The sequence below is a fragment of the Pleuronectes platessa genome, chromosome 4 (assembly GCF_947347685.1).
Source record: "Pleuronectes platessa chromosome 4, fPlePla1.1, whole genome shotgun sequence".
NCBI classification, from domain to species: Eukaryota; Metazoa; Chordata; class Actinopteri; order Pleuronectiformes; family Pleuronectidae; genus Pleuronectes; species Pleuronectes platessa.
This window is the reverse complement of record NC_070629.1, coordinates 17,709,941-17,730,034: the sequence shown is the minus strand read 5'-3', so window position 1 is coordinate 17,730,034 and position 20,094 is coordinate 17,709,941. Positions and strand designations below refer to the sequence as shown.

General features: G+C 42.5%; 1 protein-coding gene across 3 annotated transcripts; it reads right to left on the bottom strand.

Moving 5' to 3' along the window:
- Positions 1 to 1,229: 1,229 nt before the first annotated feature.
- Positions 1,230 to 18,743, bottom strand: ssh1a (slingshot protein phosphatase 1a). 3 transcript variants are annotated; one of them, XM_053420697.1, is made up of 15 exons: positions 18,623 to 18,743; positions 16,329 to 16,366; positions 9,749 to 9,849; positions 7,881 to 7,945; positions 7,351 to 7,472; positions 7,119 to 7,187; positions 6,871 to 6,936; positions 6,446 to 6,640; positions 6,232 to 6,325; positions 5,799 to 5,927; positions 5,609 to 5,655; positions 5,357 to 5,503; positions 4,814 to 5,014; positions 4,002 to 4,704; positions 1,230 to 3,893 (listed from the first exon to the last, which is right to left on the bottom strand). In XM_053420697.1, exons 1-15 carry the CDS (start codon positions 18,701 to 18,703, stop codon positions 2,784 to 2,786), a joined length of 3,168 nt encoding a protein of 1,055 aa, XP_053276672.1. In that variant the 5' UTR covers positions 18,704 to 18,743; the 3' UTR covers positions 1,230 to 2,783. The 3 variants fall into 3 exon arrangements, with proteins under 3 accessions (XP_053276672.1, XP_053276673.1, XP_053276671.1); XM_053420698.1 differs by lacking the exon at positions 18,623 to 18,743 and adding an exon at positions 16,530 to 16,588; XM_053420696.1 differs by lacking the exons at positions 16,329 to 16,366; positions 18,623 to 18,743 and adding an exon at positions 12,427 to 12,659.
- Positions 18,744 to 20,094: the final 1,351 nt, after the last annotated feature.

The window sequence follows — 20,094 nt, the reverse complement described above, 5'->3', positions numbered from 1 at the left end:
GAATTCCCCGACAGAAGAAGGGGAAGAGGGGTCGGCCCACACCCAGACACTGCAGACCGAAGGCTGCTATGTTGACCGACAGCCATCGAACAGTCATCGAACAGTCCTCCAGTTCTGCCCAACTCCTCTTTTTCTTTTTTATTATTGAAAAGTGGTAAAAGGTCCATCCTGTCTAGACTAAAGTCAATCTGTCACAAATTTCACTTAATTGTCATCATTAAGTCAACACACCCCACGGGCCTCTTGGCACACTCATGAGCTTCTGAGTTAGTCCCTCCAAGTACATTTACAAAAACATTAGTTTCAGTTCACACACAAAATCACATCTTTGCTGCCTCAGGCCCCCCCTCCCCCCACCACCACCACCACACGGTGTACACAGGGCTGACCATTCACTGCACAGGCATGTCATATAGGCTGGGAGGAACAAGAGCGTGCAACTTAAGTTAGTCACTGATGTCATGCAAACAGTGCCGGGAAGCCAAATGTTATATAAGCTGGCAGTTCGAAAATGGCCCTCCTGCCAAAGTATACAGACGGACGCACAGTGATGTAATGTCAGGATACACACACACCGTCATAGTGGAGTCAGGGCACAGAAATGTACGTTTTGAATAGATATCTGAGACTGTTTCTGTCCAAACTCAGCACACTTACAGTATAAAATCGTACTTGCCTCATTTCTGAATATTTTTCTACATTATGTCTCTGTATAAAAGCTTTTGTCTTTCATTTAAATAATCTATTGTTTCAGAGCACACCCATTATCTCTTCTGCTTATCTTTTAAGGAGCCAATCCCAGCTGACTTTGGCTGGGAGGTGCAGTACACACAGGACAGGCATATCAGCATAGCACAGGACTGACATACAAAGACAAACAATCTCATTCACACCTACAGACATTTTAAAGTCTGCAATTCACCTAACCCACGCTGGTGACTGGGCCAGGGTGTATCCAACCTCTTGCCCCATGTCAGCAGGGATTGGCTCAAAAAAATAAGCGTGTCAGTGATGGATGGAGGAAATAAAGACCAATCAACATGCAAACCCCACACAGAAAGACGCAAGTCAAACTGGGATTCGAATCAAGAGCCTTCTTCTTTGCCTGCTAACTATTCTACCACATCACCACCCTTGTTTGTTGTTCCAGAGTATTGTTACAAATTCCAGCTCAAGTAGTCTGGAATGAATTTTGCACAGAATAAAAGAGCAAAACAGGATTCACGGTATATTATGTAAAAGAAAGGTTTATTTCCATATTTAACACATACAGTACATTTTTTTGACCAACATAAAAAGTGCAATATGCATTTGAACTACAGCAATGTACAGTACAAAAGTTACTGCATACTTAAATATAAAAAGAAAATGGTTACAAAACTGTGAAGTAACCTATTGTGATCGTTGTCACGTCAGTGTGACAAAAGCTTTCCAACTCATCGATGATATGAGCATAAAACAGCTATGAGCCTGACGACTCCACAGAGTCTCTCTCTTGTTTCTCCCAAAAGGTGCAAAAAGATGTGACAGCATTTTAAAATACGTATATGATTGACATAATGATTCACATATTTTGTACAGCATCAGTGGTGCTTCCAATTTGTTGACAGCCAAACAACTTTGGTCTCTCACATTTTAAAAAGCATAAATGAGTTTAAAATGTTGGCAACCCTCAGGAATGAATTTAAGGTAAAGAAGGTTTGGATGAGAAATGTTAGGGTTTGGTGCTTTTTTCAACATACATCGTGTCATCTGACTGCCATAAATCCTCAGTTCCTGTCACAACAGACGTTTGTAGTATGATTTCAAAACAGTGCAGCGTGACTCCTCACTCTGCTCTCCCAGAAGCATTGTACACTGTAGGGAATGATGAGGTCAATAACATTACTCTGATGTTATTTTGGAAGATAGCTTGCTGTGTACCAGTATTCACTCAATAAAAAAAAGCAGTGCAAAGGGACAACAAACACAGAAACGTTTCTGTTCTGTTTGTTGAAAACAGTGAGCATGCCTCTGGCAAAACAACGACGCAACCCTCCTCTCCCGGCATTCATCCCTTACACTCACTCAGAGACTCACACATAGTTAAGCATTAACGCACTAACACACACCTCTGCATTAAAATTAGTCTAAAACCGAGTTCCGACACCAAATGAACTGAATCAAACTCCAGTGTTCATCTGAGAAAGAGCGTCATGAATGCAACATGAGGTAACCATTCATTTTTTTACAACTATCGAGCATCTAAAACATAAATTGTGCTGTAAACAACTATACATATATTGAACACTTTGCTCTCTGTCAAGCTCACCTGAGGGACTCAAGTTCACCAACACAGGCTAAGTAAAAATAATCCAAGTGCCGATGGATACTATAATTTGGTACATATCAGGTACAAACAGCGGTGAAGTTAAAGGTTATAGAGCATCCTGTACCGTCTCATCCTGCAGTCTAACACAACTATGTGCCTCTGGTCTCATAGGTAAGGCACTTGTTTGTCCATGAATCAAACCATGTCAGAGGTGAGGTGATGGCTTACACACTTGTCAGATACAGTAATATGACTTAATCACTGTGGACAGCAGTTTGAGAAACAATGTGGCAAAGGAGAGCGTACACTCCTTACAACAGTTGGCATTGTTTGTTTTTGTTTGTTTGTTTTATATAATTTGCTTCCTCGGACTCGACTCTCTTCTCTTTCCAGGATCTGTACAACCCCCTCCAGTTCCACAGGGTGACACATGAAATTCAGGGTGGAGTGTTTTTAACCTCCACGTGATGTGTCAGCTTCTGGGTTCACCTGGCAGCGCTCTCTCTAAAGTGTGCAAGTCTTTGTTTGGCCGAGGCAGAGCCGAGGTGGTGGGGGAGTCCCACTCCAGGCCAGTGTCTGGCTCTGGGGACAGCGAGAGGAGCAGCAGCGTTCCTGCATCTGAGGAACAGGCTGAGCACAGGTCCTCAGAGGAGAAGTTGAGGCTGCCCAACTTGGCCAGCGAGTTGGACCGCTTTAGCCGCGAGGGCACGGTCAGCCCCGCCAGCCGCATGCGGGTCTCGATCTCCTGCGCCCTCTGATGCACGAGGCCTGGTTTACCCCTCACACTGCGCAGACTGTCACTGCTGGAGCTGCGGGTCAGGATGGAGCCATGAGGCGAGGAGGTGGGAGTGAGCGGCCCAGGCCCCACCACCCCCAACAAGCCTTCATTGGTCAGTGGCCTCACCATTGGCTCTAACCGCACTTGGCAAGGTGTTGAAGATTTAGTGAAGTCCCTGGTAAAACTGCAGAATTCCTCCTCATCCTCGGTGAGAAAGGGGCTCTTCATGGACCTTTGGCAAGAGTGCAAAGGCTTGAGAGATTGCAGGACCTCTTGAGATGAACCTGAAAGTCTCTCTAGTCTCTCGGCACGGCGGCGGACCAGACCAGATCTCTGCAGCTGTACAAGGGTCTCCTGTTGTTGGACGACTTGACAAGCCACTGCAGGGTTATCTTCCTCCACATCTATTCTCATCAGCTCAGGGAGAGCCTCTGAGCGAGCTGCAGATTGCATTTTGTCAGGCTCAGTCTTTCCTTCCAACACATCGACAATGTCCTCAGGCTGGAGTAAGTGCAGCGATTCTCCTGGCCGGTCCTCTCTGATGAGGGGAGCGGTGGACGGGGAAGCAGCACAGTTTGCACAGTCAGACTGAGGGCCACAGGGACGCAGCAGTCCCACTGAAGATGCAACACCTTCAAAGGAGATATAGGACTGTGGGAATGAAGCTCTCAGAACTTCAGGAGGACTGGGTTTAAGGCAAATTTTAGAAAAGAGGGTGGGAGAATCTTCTTTCTGATTGGACTTTGAGTCCCTCATTGAGAGTGCACAAGCATCAGCAGGAAGGAGGATGGAGGAAGGCTTTTCCTAAATAAAGACAGGGGAACCTGGTTATTCCTTCAGATTGGATTCATGTGAAGTGGATTACACCATTTTCATTCTAAGATTTGTGTTACTCATATTAATCGAACTTACATTGTGGTTCCATGAAGCACTCAAGTGGTTGTTGTTGTTGGAATTTTCATTCAGAGATGCCAGGTCCATGCCATTACCCTCTGTATCCCCCTCAACCTCCACATCTTGTGTTTCCTCTTCTCCACCTCCTTCCCCACCCCCTCCGTCATCTGGCTGCATCAGTACCTCCATCTCTGCCTCTTCTTTCTGCACCTCTTCCTCATCCTCTTCCTCCACTGTGCTGAACTCCAGCCTCAGGCGCAGCTCTTCCAGTGGCTCAGGGCCACGACTGCAGGTCTGGGCAGCAGTTCCCTCTGCTGTGGGTCCACATTGGGAGAGGGGCAGGCCTTCGCGTCCATCGAAGGCCTCATCATCCAACAGAGCGTCCCTCTCCACATCATCGATTTCTATAAAAACTTTTTCCATGCCGATAAGAGGGGGCCCGCGCACTGGTGTTGACGGTTCGCTATCCAGCGCTGAGTCAGAGAGCCGGCGGAAGTAGTAGTTGTTGTAGGCGGGGTCAATATCCAGTGAAACAGTTCTGCACGAGGAGGGGCCTGCAGCACCTTTATCAGACAGCGCCTCCTCACAGCAAGGGGACATCCCTGGCTCAGGAGTACGGTGGCCTCCCTCCTCCCCTCCACAGCAATGAGCCCCCCCCTGCTGTCCCTCTGCCATCTCACAGTCTCCATCTGGATGCCACAGTTTGTTGTGCCGCTGTTTACTGGAATTGCAGACATACAGTGTGCAGAAGGAGAGCAGTAGTTAGAATACAGGTCAACTGAGAAAATACAATGACCAAACAACAGTTCAGGCCATGTTGGAATTTGTACCTGGCGTCCAGGATGCCCTCGTACTCCGCCAGCTGTCTCATGAAACTTGGGTTTGGTCGTGTGATGCTCCTCTTCTGCTTGACAAAGTTGTACGCCTTCTCTAATGACCAGCCGTGCTCCTTCATGGCGAAAGCAATGACAGTGGAGGCAGATCGACTGACACCCATCTTACAGTGAACCAGACACTTGGACTGGTTCTTTCTGTTTGTGAGAATTACACACAAACACACACACATTAATAAAACTGGAATTCAGCAGTTATAGGTTTATTTTGTTAGTTCTAACTCTGGATTTCATTATAGCTAAAAATAGCGGTATTTTCTAAATTAAAGTGATTTTATCAAACACTGAATAGACACTGAAACAAGTCACAGAAATTACAATTCCCTTCATAACTTTACAACATGTGGACGGTTAATGTGATATTTGTTTTCTCTTTCAACATCCTAGAGGTACTCTGTAATGATGATAAGATGATGTGATAATAAGAAGTCTGTAGTTGAATACATGAGCTACATGTTTACTGTTCCACTGAGGACTCACTTTGCTTTAACAATGAAGTTGTACGTGTCATTCCAGTGAGCCAGCAGGTCAGTGGCCTCCTCGTCATACACTCGTATGTTGTGATAACTGAATGTGCCTGGAAAAAAGTTGTCTATCTCCCGTGTAACGTTGAGGATATAGCCCACCCTGGGGAGGAAAGATCAAGTTAACTCATCAACAACATTCTTTCGTGCTCAAATCATCAGAAAAAATATGTCTTATCTTGGCTCCTCCATAATATAAAACAATCACCCTGTCTCTTGCAGCTCTTCCAAATTAGATGCATTCCATTCGGATCCCTAAAAACAAATGAGAGACAACACTGTTTAGACTGTGAAGTTTGGAGTGTATTTTCAGATCTTGGTGAGACGGTTCTTTCTCCAAAAACAATTATATCACAGTATGTTTCTGTTGATGTAAGAGACATCATCAGTTGTCTCACCAGGTAGACGTGGTCAAAGATGAGAGTGGGTTTGTCCATCTGGCCCAGGATCAGCAGCATCTCGTTGTCAATGAACTCTTTGTACTCCTTCAGGTTGCAGTTCATGTGTTGCTCCAACTCTGTACGGATCTGACAAGAACATTTACACAGCATGATTTAATTGTGTATGGAGGGTTTTTTGTGTTGTTGATGATGGGTACTACTTTACATTTCTGTTTATAGGCATCAAATAATGTCACCAGGTAATGTAAAAGTATAAACATACAATTATTTATAATCTCAATAGTGTAAATTAGAAATTAAAAAAAATCTAAAAATAAATGTTTACACTTCAACTTATAGATACAATAAATGTGAATGCAATCAAAAAACAACAAGAAGGAAATGGACAGAGGATTTGTTCTGTGTGTGCGAATGCATTATTGATATTAACCTGTTTGCAGGTGACATTCTCAAGATCCTGGCACGTCATGATGCTTCTGAGTTTGGCTTTAATAAGGCACTCTGTCCTCTCTCTCTCTGAAGGCCTGACAAAGATTAAAACGGTTGTTCCTGAAATGTTGAGCTATTTCAACAACTGGCATAAAGGTAATTTATTTCTGTCTTTACATAAGGAATCTGATTTTAGTTGCTTTGTTTTTACTGACTTGTCGACAAACATGGTGGGCGAGTCCGGACGTGGGGTTTCCAAGTCCTTCATAGCATTCCACTCGTTGATGCAGGTCTGCTCTGAAGCAATGCAGCTCTCGTAGTAGCCCATCCAAGTGAGAGCAATCCCCCCAGGGAAGTAGTTATACCTGCGTGACACCTCACATGCCTTGTGCATCACCTGCAGAGCCGACCTACATTGTTGTTTGTTGGGAAAGTAAAGGTTAAAGTTACAATTTTACAATCTGGCTTAAAGCAGTTCTGTGTACAGGCGTCTTCATGCCAGCAGGTGGCGGATTGGATCAGCGAGGCTTCAATCTGGTATCTCACTGCAGCACAATGTGTCTATCAAGAGATTTATTGTATGACGTGTCATGAAGCTACAGTGCAGCCACCGTGGCTCCAGAGGTTGTTTATTACTCACCACATAGCCTGCACGGACACAGGCTTAAAGACATGAGTCCGACCTGCTGTGTTCACAGTAAAGCCCCTGAGGAGCAAACAAAACAGATGGCCATTCACTGAGCTGGAGCATGTTGTGGAAACAGTATGTGTATATCAAGATCTTTGTGTATCAAGTGTCACATAGTGAGGGTGCAGTGTGGAAAATCGGACACATATAACCGGTTTACATGCTGCAGCTGTTTTCACTAAACACAGAGAAAAACTCACCCGTCGCCATCCAGGTGGATCTTTGTATCGCTCCACAGAGGCAGCACCATGCCGATCGAACAGCTTTTACTGGCAGGATGAAAGTGAGAATGAAATTTAAGAAACCTGGCAAACAGAGGAAAATCTACGATTCTTTTAAATGAGCTGAGTTGATAACACAATTGAAATATTCCATATTCATCTTGAAAAGGTGATTACAGCGATCGTGAAAAGCATTTGGGCTTGTTAGTACCAGTCTTTGCTAGGTAAGTCGATCCCCAGTAGGATGTTCTCTTCTGTGTCCTGTCGCCCACTGGTGTACACCACCACCATGTACCGCACCCGATCGGACCATGCACTCTCCAGACGCACCGCCTGCACAAGGTACAGACAATACAACACACAATATTGTGTAAGATAGATAAATTAATACATCCTTCCTGAATCTGTGTGTAACAAAGTGTCACACGTGGATGTGCTGGGATAACTGGGATACAAACCAGGTGTAATAGTGTAACCATGACCCCCGGGTGTGTGAGAGCACAGGGCTGGTAAACATAAAAATGAAGTAGCTCACACCACCACATACACAACATGGAAACATTTGGTAATGCTCTCCTGAGTGTGCTCTCATGAGCTAATAATTACAGTAAGCACATACGCGTCTTAAGTGCACAATAAAACGTTTTCTGGATGTTTTGCTATGCCAAGTTGTTAGTCGTGGCCTTTATATGAGTGCAGGTTTATATTTTGATCTATGCACATATTTCTTTAGTCTCTTACCAGCTTGATTCTGTCTTCAGAGCGAAGAATGTTGATCATCACCTGCAGGTGTTGAGGTAAATCGCCTGTTGAGGGAGATAATAATGAAAATGAATCAACGATGAGAAGAGGCTGTTAAGTGTGAGTTTAAAAATCAACCTAGTCATACAACACATTTTAACTTGAAAGTGAAGAAAAAACTATGATAAAGACTTGTTTACTTTGAAAACACTGGGTGAGAATATGAATGGGTATATAATGCATGCTGGGAACACAAAGAGCTTATCTAATTAAAGGCTCTGCTGTATTCCAGTGCAGACAAATGTAGTAACACTGCTCCCTAGTGTTTACCTAGAAACAATGACATACAACCTGCTCAGTGACTATTATCAGCTGACATGTTGTAACTGATTGAACTGAAACTAATTCAAGATATATTTTCCATCTTTGTATGAGTGAAATGATCAGCGACACATCTACCATTAAAGAACTGGTGTGAGTTAATTTGACTTCCCTCAGTGTTTCCGCTGCAGAGAAATGTCAGTGAGGCAGGATAATAAAACAAGGTGTGGACGTGGACGAACAGCAATGCAAAGTGACAGAAAAATGCTTCAAGCAAAATTATCTCCACAATGTTCTGATGATTAAATTGTCTCATATATGGGTCAGGTTGGAAAGCTATAGGTTGGGAAACTAAATTGCATTTAATATGTCAAACGTAAAAAGGATCCAAAGAAAATAAAGACAGACACAAATTTAGCTTGTCCTAAGCTAAATTGACCAACATGTCACATGTACAAGAAAACACTGTTGTTCCTTCGTCATATGTTGTTTGCCCCAGAAGTTATAGCAGAGACGGGCAAAGCCACAGACAGAGACAGTAAGCGTCAATTAAAAGGAGACCAAAATGAAACGTCCTGTAAATATGAATGAAATGAAATAAAAATTAAAAAAAAGGCTGGATGACGTTTTTCTTCTTCTTTTTTTTACGAGAACAAACTGATTCTTCCCTCTTCCTTTTGCACAAGTCACCGTCTCCTTTCTGTTTTTCTTTGAAGCCACAGTAACGGCAAAAACAGCACAGCTATTGTACCTCGGCCAAATGTTCTTGAGAACAAAGCAGGACCAGCAAATATGGGTTACCTGACAAAGTGGCTGGTGGAGTGGCCAAATTCCAACCACAGCTCTGACTTGCCAAAAGTCTTGGCAGTATGTTGGGTATTGGCTGATGCTGAAGCCCCATCATGCCAGTGGACTGTCAGGTCAGACTTATGTCCTTAGAGCAATTAAATGTGTCTTTCAAATGGGACATTTTAAAAAGAGCTGTGTACTGAGAGCACCGACCAGTTCATTGTCGAGACCAATAAGGTAAAAATGAATAATTCAAATAAACAAGATGCTCAGTCATTCATATCATAAGAATCCAAGAGGAGTTGCATCAAGGGTAGGTTGAAAATATTTTTTTACAATATGTCGAAAAACTTCTTCAAGCATCAGCAGAGTATGTTCATTTACATACTACCTCATGTTCCCTTTACTCACTAAAGTTAGCAGAGTAATTAGGATGGAGAGCACAAGGTAATGCAAACAATACAGGCCTTCTTTAATCGCCAACAGAGGTTTTGTCCACAGTTCTACCATGTCCTGGATTTAAACACTAATCTGCCTAAGCTATATGTCTGGAACATGCTTATCAACAAGGCAGCCAACATCCTCCACACCTCAACTACAAACATCTGCTGCAATGATCTCATCACTCAAACGTTCAACATAAACTGGACAAGAAACCTGATGAGGAGACAGATGAGATTAAAACTGTAGTTTAGGTAAATGATGAGGATCACAGGGTGTGTGTATTGTGTGTATTGTGTGTGTCTTGTGGTTCTCACCTGCATGTTTGTGGGGAGGATGTGCTTTCTGGCCCTGGTGACTGCTCCCCTGCTGCAGGAAGAGGGCAGCACCCTTCACCATGAAGAAGCTCTCACTCAGGCTGCAGAACGAATGGGAGAGAGAAGTTACATGTATTGAAACATAAACACTACACATCACACACACACACCGCACTGCAGAGCAACAGATCAGCAAAACTGTTCCGGCTTGTTGAGTGGACCCTGGGGCGAAGAAGTGGTACAGGAGACAAATGAAATATTCTGTTTTACAGGACAGTTCAGTAGACGCAGCCTACAAGATGAGCATACATTATTTCTGCTGCCGATGATTCAAGTTAACAGCAAAGTGGGAAAGCCCAGCTGCCGCGTTATAAAGTCAGATCTCAGGTCTTTAGCAGCCATGAATCAAGCTTTGATCCTCAATGCTTATCTGTCTTTTTCCTGCTGCATGGGCTTCACTCGGACTCCAGTTGTCAGGTCTCTGCTGACTTGATGTAAAGACACACAAACCTCAATAATGAACCTAGCTGTGGTTGTTTGTGATGCTTGACTTCCACCACGACCAAAAAGTTGCAATTATCAATTCATACCTGTCTGTACAAGACCTGATTTTTCAGGTTAGGCTTTAGACATGACATCAGATTACATAAGTAAGGAACAGCAATAAAAAAAGAAGTGAGGTGTTTCCTTCAGGCCAAATTCAATCATGTGGAAAACCACGAGAGAACGTCGCTCATAAATCTACCTGGCAGCAAGGTGCGACACATGCACAATGTAATCTGTGTGTGCAGTCTGGAAAATCAGGACATCATTACAAGGACAGAACGGATGAATGACAGCAAGAAGCAACAACACACCGAACAGATATTGAGCAGATAGACCTACATCTGAACACAGAAATCAATGTATTAGTAATGTCATCTTAAAGGGGTTATAGTGGTCTATCAGTCTTAAATTCTAACGATACAGAAAAGAAAATCTCAGCTGAGTAGCATCTGCAATTTGTAAAGGGTTGTGCTGTAATATAACAAATCTGAAAAAAACAGGACTAGGAAAAGGTGATAATTACTTTATATGTTTTTATTTTAACTGACAAAATGTTAGGATACTAACTTGAGTTCATGAGGGTTCCTGTTGATCTTAAGCTAAACAACATTGACTGCATCAGTACAGCATGATTTCTAAATCAAGATCGGATCTAAATAGTCCTGTACCATTTGCACCACTACTTGATGTAATAAGTCATATTAACAAACTATGCAGCTTGTCCTGCTATAATATTACTTTGGTAATTTACACGTCTACATGTGTTTTATTGTTAATTGTGAAATGAAAATGAGTTTTTTTAGATGAGTAGAGTAATAAGAGCTCAACAGGCTGAATCTGCAGCGGTGGCAGCAGGTTGGAGTATCTTGGTTCTGTTGTCGTGTATCACAAGATTGTGGTTTGTATCAGTTCCTGTCCTTTTAATAACTGCTCCATAATCTACAAAATTTAAAAAAACCTTTGTATGGATACATCACAAACATCTACCAAGATATAAAAACCACTGACCAAATGCCTTTAGTTCACACAAGCACTGACAAACGTCCTTTATCTAAATGACACTGACTTCAAGTTACACCCTCAGTTTGCTGTGTCCAGCTCTGAAGCTGCTTTCTCTCTGAGCTCTCTCTGATCACACTTTGAAAACCCACGTTCAGAAGAGCAACACTGGACCAAACAGATGATTTTGTGGGAACAATGGACTTTGTTTTGATTCACAACAAATTTCTCTGCGCCCAGCATCGCAGAAACAAAGTTCCACAGTGAATTAGCACGGGGGTGGACACTTCTCAACAAAGGCCTTTGTCTCAGTTTGGTTAATATTTGCTTTGGTTCGTGCTCTGAGAATTATGAGGCTATTAGAACGGTCTAATGTCAGAAAATGATGGATAATGTCGGAGAAATGAGGCAAAAGTAAGAGTTAGAAGAGGAGCATAGCCTCATCACTCATCAGTGTTGTGTGTCCTGTACAAATCCCTGCTGCTCACTTTTCCTATTTCAGCTTGTAACACAACTGTAAGTCCACAGTTCTTATCCTTTCATACCAGAAAAAAACTGAGACTAGTGAAATGAGAGAATGTGTGCAACTTATCCTTACATGTAAATGAAGTGCTGTCCCACTGCCTCACTGGTCGAACGCAGACATCCTAATTAAACTGCCTTAGCTCTTGCCCTGCAGCATCCTTCTATCAGCGTCTCCACAAACACTGGGGCTAAAAATACATCTGCTATCAAAGCAAACAAAGACTATGACAGAAAAGCTGACCTGATTGCTGCATGGATTCCATGATTACAACCTACAGTAACTTCACCTCCTCTCCAGACAGAGAGAGAAAAAACGCCAACACATCGGGTCACAGAAATATCACAAATATAATCATTGGTGAATCAGAGTCTCAGCTGCCAGTGAATGATAACTTATTTGGATTAGGATTCACTATCATATCAGATGGACACATTCAGTGATTGATTAGAATTGACATGACGTTAACTATTGTAAAATCTTGAACTCAACTAAAAACCACTGAGAGCAAGAAATCCAAACATTAGTCAAGTGACTGATCTCAAGTCTCGAGTGTAGGATCTTGTTCCCACGATTACAAAAACATTTTTAAAAGAGAGTCTACACTCACATGCGGTTTATCTCACGCTGGGTCAACACAGCGTTCTCCACAAAATACGGTATCATCTTCATCACGACCTCTTGAATGGGTTCTACAATCGGATGCATCTTGTTGAATGGAGCGCTAAAGAGGCAGTGGTGTGTCGGCTTCAGGCGCTGGCCCACCACCTTTGAGTGACAGACTGACTGACAGTCTACACTCATCTGTGCTGCTCAGTGAGGAAGTTCTGTCTGCTCAGATGCCACTCCCTCTCTGCTGCCTCCTCCTCCTCCCTCATCTGAGCGACTGAGTGCGAGTCAGATTCCTGCCTGGAGGGACGTGCTGCAGCCTCCACCCGCTGCCTCAGGCACAAACACACAACTGTGCTTGTCTCCGCGTCCTACCATCTCTTTTGTCTCAGTCACATAGGCTAGGTCTAAAAGTAATTTTTAGTAGGAAATGTAAATTTTCATTGGAAAAGTTTGCAAATAATGTTGATATAGATCTGAACCAAACAGACATGCTCCCTAACATCTGGAGATGAGTTTAGGCTGAGGATTCTCTCTGACACTACAACGCTTCATGTATAATAGTAGGTTGTAACATATTTTACCTTTAACAATAGTTTTCCTCTTTAGCCAGAGCAAAGCTTGTCCACTTGTTCAACAAAAACATCATCATAAACCAGCAACATTTTAAAACCCACTCAGTGGGTTTCTTTGTCTTCCTGGAGAAAAGGGAGACCACAAAAAATAAAGCAGACTGAGGAATTTTGGCACAAACTCTTCCAATGGGATGTCTCCTTGTGCATGCCACCTTAGGGGCAGCATCCACGGTAGTGCCTCCAGGGAGCTTAACTCATGGGCCAAGCATGGGCCTAAAGGGCAGTGAGAACTGGCAAGATCCCAAATCTCCCAAATCTCATTATACCAGGGTTTATAAGGGAGGGATTATCTTGTCTCTCTCTCCTTCAAGTGGTCAGCACTGGCTGTCACTCACTAACATGGACCACAAACAAACCAGTGTGTTTGATTATTAGAGAGCACAATGGCATGTTAAGGATAAAATAACCTTTATGTTTAAAGCCTCTGCATCAGCAGTAACTGATCATTGTAGATACAAACAAAAAAAGTCAAATACAGTGATAATAAAAGCAACTATAGTGTGATAATGAAATTCCATTCTGAAAATGACTGTGCAAGTTGAGACTGCAGTTTCATATATGTTTGTGAGCGTGACACTATTATAAGCTATACCTTCCTTTCTCACTTTTCCTCTCTCACTAAGCATTGACCCCCCACCAGTACACAAAGACACAGCACAACAATGTTAATCTGGGGGGATTTGCTGACAGACATGACCTGTACCTCTGTGAAACAGATAACAAGCTAGATCTTCTATTCTTCTCCTCGATAGCACAACTTCTGAAACACCACTAGCAGATAGTGTACTATACATTCTGTCCCAGGTGGAAACTTGGATAGTTCAGTGTGTCAGGTGCATAGAGAAGTGCAGTGACCTGGTTGGATATTTGAGCTACTACTTTATAATAGGAGGTCAAGCTTTAGAAGCAGCAGGCAGGGAAGGTGGCATGTCACCAGGTTAAGGTATGGTTTGCTGTTGCAACAGTAGCCAGATGGACTTGTACAGGGCCAAACAGGACCAGATGTCCTCTAAGCCACTGCTCCAAGTCACGAGGTGGAGTGGTATGTGAGAGAGGTACACTCGATTATACCGAGGACGCACTACAAAGAAGCTACACAGAGGCAGCAACCAGGCTGGTTTATTCATGGGCTCGATGTGTTTAGCACACATCGAAACGATGAGGGGAAGAAACTCCTCTCAGGGCTGTCGGTTGTACAATACTGGCATTTTCTCACTGACACCATTGAAAAGGGTAGAGACCGAAAGGGAGGAGGGACAGGGAGGAACAAATGTCCTCAGGTGTCTGTGGAGACATGGAGGGCCCGAAAAGGAAACAAATGACATCTTCCTGCTACTGAGGGAAAAGAAACACCTACAGCGGCTGCTTCTGTTACAGTTTGTCTCCCTGTGGCTACATGCATAGTCATAGGTTTTTTTATTTGAAAACTTCAAAACTGGGCATGCCAGTTTAAACGGGAATAGCTTGAATAACAGCTTGTCTCCTTCACATGTCTGCAGTTGTATCATTGTAAAATACAGAATTTAACAGCACAACAGCAGGTAGCAAAGGCAACAGGGTCAGCAATGCTTGTAGTTAATAATCTATAGTCCCTTCTGCACTAGTAGCTGAGGCTAATGGCAGTTGTTCTTTTTTCTGTTGTTGCCCAACTTTGCTGTGTGCACAAGTTTGTGAGATGAAATCACCTTTGAATCAGAGCCACCAACACCTGCATGATGTTTATGTTGGCCTCCGTCAAGCCGCTGGGCTAGTCATCCTTATCAGGGTCAGCTTGGAACAGCGAGCGCAAATACTTCCACTCAGCAGTTACAGAGCTGTGTGTAAACAGGTGTAACCGTCTATCAAGTGTTCTAGATCAGTATGGCCTCATCTAATGAGAAATATTATCTGTCAAATAAAAGTTAACTTAATGTGCCATTATGTTATGAAACATGAATTTACTGGCAACTTAATTGCATAACATGGCTTACTAGCCCCTTAAAAAATGGCAGATATCTCGTGGCAAGGCAGGACAAGACTTGCATCATTCACTCAAACTGAAACACATACACACACACATATATACACACACGCACGTTTGGAAAAAACTAATATTTAAGAACAGAACATTCACTGTTAACACAAAAACACATGTAGAGACACAAAGTAAAACAGAAGCAATTGTGTTTTCTCATACACACCACCACCCTAGTTGTTACTCAGTCATTACATTTCAGTGGCTTAATCTGAGTCTGTTCAGTGTGGATGGGCACTGGATGATATATATACACATACTACAATCATCTGAAGTTCAAACTGCCCAGAACTTAGCTTTATATTCCTGTTAATACTCTGTTAATACTGTTCAGGTTGATTAATAAAAGCACTAAGTCAAATATTCAGTTCTTTCTATTTCAAAACAGCTGCTACAGCTTCAAAACTGCTACAGCTTTTGACAGAAAACTGACTTTATAAGGTTTAAACACAACACAGTTTCATAAACACTAATTACCAGTTCAAAGATCACAAGATCATACATACTAGGTCTCCTACTACTGTGAGATTCTGGTTAGAGCAGGGGTACATGACTGAATCCACTTTGCACCATCAGGTCAGGCCGGAATGGCAACATTTTTCAAATTATATTGGGATTCAGATCAGGTCAGTCATATAGACTGGGCAGATTTTTTGAACCAAACCAAAACCAACAATAACCATATGTGTCAGGGAATGAGTAACACAAACTGAGTGCAGCGACATTAACTGCATCTGCTCTAGTCGGGTCTAGACACATATATCGGGTTTGGGGTTGGGTCAGGCTCGGTCAGTTTATCCCTGGCTTGGACAGGTTCAGACAGAAAAATGTCGCCTGAGCTGCACTCTAGTACGTGTCCACTCAACACGCGCACACATGTTCACACACACATGAACAAACACACACATGAACAAACACACACCTGCTCCAGCAGCTACCGCCCCACATAAGAGGATCAAACTCTGTGGGAAACACTGTTGTTAACATATGACTTAACTACTGGGAATAAAGGAAGGATTTTACAGTTGTTTATTAGGAACGAATGACTCTGCCAACAAGACAGACAAACAGGTGCTTAACTACACTGACGCTCAATTGTTCTCAAGTATTAATGCCAGCTAATCTGCCCCAACTCCAGGTTTCACTGAATGACTCAAACACAGATGCATGCACTCAGTGAACACCTGTGAGTAAAATTTGACCTGGTATGCCACGTACCAAGCAACAGATGGGCTAACATTGAAATAAACGTACCTCTGATTTGTTCGCCGTTCATCGTCACTCCCAAAATCCTGCAACATAGATAACAGAAAAGAATTTATAACACACATTTTGATGGAATTATTAACAAACCCTTAGCAGTGGAGCACGTAGAAGGTTTGCCTATATTTTATTAAAAACAAACTCATTGAAATACACTTGAGAAGGTTACACACATTGGAGATAAAAACTTACAAGCTGTGTGAGCAGAACTGGCTTAAAGGTGAATCAACATATAATAAGCATGTTTGTCTCCACAATTGTTAACACAATCAACAAGTAGTTGCATGGCAAGAAAATAATCATGTGTATTAGGGGCTGGTGACGTGGCTTTGTAAATATTTGACTAATTCAGCTGCGGGACATTACACAACATTGTAATCAAGAACAACATTTTGCGGGTTGAAAACAAAAGAAAAATCCACAATGTTTGGGTTCAATCCAGCAGTATACATGTATATATGTGTAGTGGGAGGGATGGGAGTGGAAAATAGAAAATGACAGTTGATGCACTGAGTTTGGTGGTTTTGCCATAAAATACGAGTGCTATCAATCTTGCTTGATTTTTTATGGAGACCCCAATCCATTAATCATGATTAGGGTTTTCTAAAATTCACAAAGTCCTATTTGACCCATTTTCAGAAAATCCAAATCTGTGTTTAACTATGAAAAGGCAGACATTTTGCACGATGAAAGAAACTCACTGAATACTTAAAACTTCAAATTGGATACTTTATGCAGTAACAGTCATGATCAGACTGGATCAATGATTTAGGAACTAAACCCCAGCTGTGGAATTAAACAAAAAGGGTAAATAGATTCGCAATATCTCTGTTGATGAAACAATTGTACCAATGTACAGCAGAACATGCATAATAATAGAGAGTAGCATTTCAAGGAAAGACGACAGGAAATTACTCTGCAAAGGGAGCGTGCAACCATGCATAACTAGGTACCTGCATCGTGTATTAGGGGAAATAATCCCACAAATGAACTACCTTGTAAATCCCTGTTTACCTCGCTCTCTTCCCCCCCATTCCTACAGTAGTATCCCTCCACCCCACCCGCCCCTCATGAGTAGATGACATCATAGCTGCAGCAGCCTCCTGCCACTTTTATCTATCACACCTCACCGTGATGCTGATGCTACTGCTGCTGCTGCTGCTGGAGGACTACACCACCCGCTGCAGAGGGACACTGAGGGACGAACCCAGTCAACCAGCAAAACTATTTACCCTTAAGAGAAGCAATTGGTTTGCAGTAATCTACTACTTTGTAAAAACCTTCAAGAGATGCATACTTTTCTGCAGCAGTGGCTCATCAACTTGAAGTTGTAAATAAATGCAGCCATAGATGTCAACCCTGGTTTCTCTGATGTGGTCAAACACAAGAGAGCAAGGTGCTTTAGGGGTGTATAGCTAGTAATTAGCGCCCCCATCTGGCCACTGATGGCTGTACTAAAAAAATGGCAAGAGGGAAGTTATATTTGAATGATTTCAGGTTGTTTGTAACATACAAAATGTTTTGTTTTTTTGGCAGTGAGTTTTCAGAAACCACCAAGCTCAAAGTGTGACTCTGTGTGGATGCAAAGGAAGAGAAACAGGCCTTCAGGTTCAGTCCTGTCCCTCCATGTGACTGTGAGGCTGACAATCTCATACTTCCCTACTATAATCACTGAAAAGCACCAACACAATGGAAACTTAAATAGAAATATTCAGAGAAGATGACTGTTTCGAATTAAAGATTCCCCCCCCAACACACACCACACAACTCAAACCAGCAGCATGAATCACATAAATCTCAGTGGTAAGTGGATGTGGCAGAAGTGTCTACTACAGTCGTACTGTATTATTAAATGTTATTAGTGTTTAAGATTTGATAAATGTTCAATGTCAGTGAGCCACATCACAAAACAGCTAACGGTAGCTACAGCTTATATCATTCTTAAGGCACTTGTCCAAATAAGCTTGTGTTTTAAATTTGACTTCCTACCATTTAAATTAAGGTTTGAAGGTTTTTTTTATAATGAAACTACATTGTAAAAAAAAAAAATCACACATTAGACATAAGTGTTAGCATATGTGGTAGCAACACACATATCTGGCTATCACTAACGGGGACGTTTGCTAGCTACCGTTAGCTAACCACTTAGCATAACACGTAAACTAACGGTGCTAATCGTGTAGCTTCACTCAGCGGGCCTTTCTCCAGCTACATCCCCCCAGCCACTCCACCAACACCCTCCCTGTACCGGCGCATCGCTTCCGTTCACCCGGAACAACACTGACCTCCCCCGCCGCCGTGGTTGCCGTGCTCCCGGTGGAAGCGGCGCTCGGGGTCGGGGACCTCTGCAGAGTAACCAACGCCATGGCTGGAAGCTGAGGATGGTGCACCGGCCGGCCGATGTGGCCTGGTGAGCTGCTGCTGCCGCTGCTGCTAGCTGCTAGCTGCAGGGCTAGCGACACATACAGCTGACAGGGTGGAGGGATGGAGGCAGGGAAGGAGGGAGAGGGAGTCTCGGTGTCCTGCAGCAGAGGCTCTCTGTGCAGGAAGTGCCGCCCTCACGGCCCCGTGCTGTCAGGTGGCACCTGTGATCACAGGGTCATAAAATAATCATTACTCAGCAAACTAGAAAAGACAGAAAGGCAGTGCAACTTTATGTGTAAATATTTAATGTAATAATAGACTTCCTTATTACAAATGAGTGCAAAGATTTACATGAAAATGATTTAATAAATGCAGAATGCAGAAAAATACGAATAGATGGAAAGTAATTTATAATGAACTAACATAATATAAAGAAAAAATAAGATATTATTTGAGGCACATAGGTAGAATATTAGAAGCAGAAATTGCTGACAGTTTATGTGCAGTTACCATATCCACCAGATGATAAGTTTAGCAGGTATTACATTGATGGAATACAGCCCATTGATGCCTTATACATTCCTCATAATACATTCATGACATAGATTCATGACTAACACACTACAACAGCTTATAAGAGAAACAAACAACTTATTCCTTGAATCAAAGTTTCACTTAACAAGCAAACACAAGCTATGATTAGCAATATGCATTATTACCTTATGTATGAGATGCTAATTTTGGCAAGCGAAAACAGTCTTATATATTATAGACTTAACCTATAATTTACTTTATGCAAAAAGTGAACAGTCGACTTTTAGTGCAATCAAACCGCTGAGGTAAGACCAATTTCTTATCAACTTCAACACAAACGGAATTTTTTCTTGCATTTAGTGGAGTCGCCCCCTTCTGGCCATTATAAATAATTAAAAATAAAACAGCATGATTTAATGCTGTTTCCCTGTCCAGATCATAGGTCCAGATGTGTGGACCTTATGTAAAGATGGACAAAGCTTCTCCGCTTCCTCCCACTATCCAGAAATGAAGCCAAAATATCCCAGATAGCAACGCTGTCATCAGTAGTAAGGTCTCACTACACGTGCGCTCAACCATTCACAAGTCAGTCCTATTAGTCAATCATGATGTTTAACCCAGTTTTTATAGCATCAAATAACCAATTAGAACAACATTTACAAGAAAACTTGGTCTTTTGTTAGTGTGATGATTAAGTACCTAAAACGACAAGAAGCATTTTTGACAAAAAATGTATTGAACAGGTACATTAACCGTAAAAAAAATTCTCCATGTTCTATCCAGTAACATGGAGGGGGCAGGTAAAATAATGTTATGCTGAAGCCAGCCACCAGGTGGAGATCGAGAGGGTTTGGATTCA

Coding starts and splice junctions, on each gene's coding strand:
- ssh1a (XM_053420696.1), bottom strand. CDS start 12,620: ATGAGTGTAGACTGTCAGTCAGTCTGTCACTCAAAGGTGGTGGGCCAG. Junction 9,850..12,426: donor CAGCGTGAGATAAACCGCAT/GTGAGTGTAGAC, acceptor TTCGTTCTGCAG/CCTGAGTGAGAGCTTCTTCA. Junction 7,946..9,748: donor TCCTCCCCACAAACATGCAG/GTGAGAACCACA, acceptor CTCCCTCAACAG/GCGATTTACCTCAACACCTG.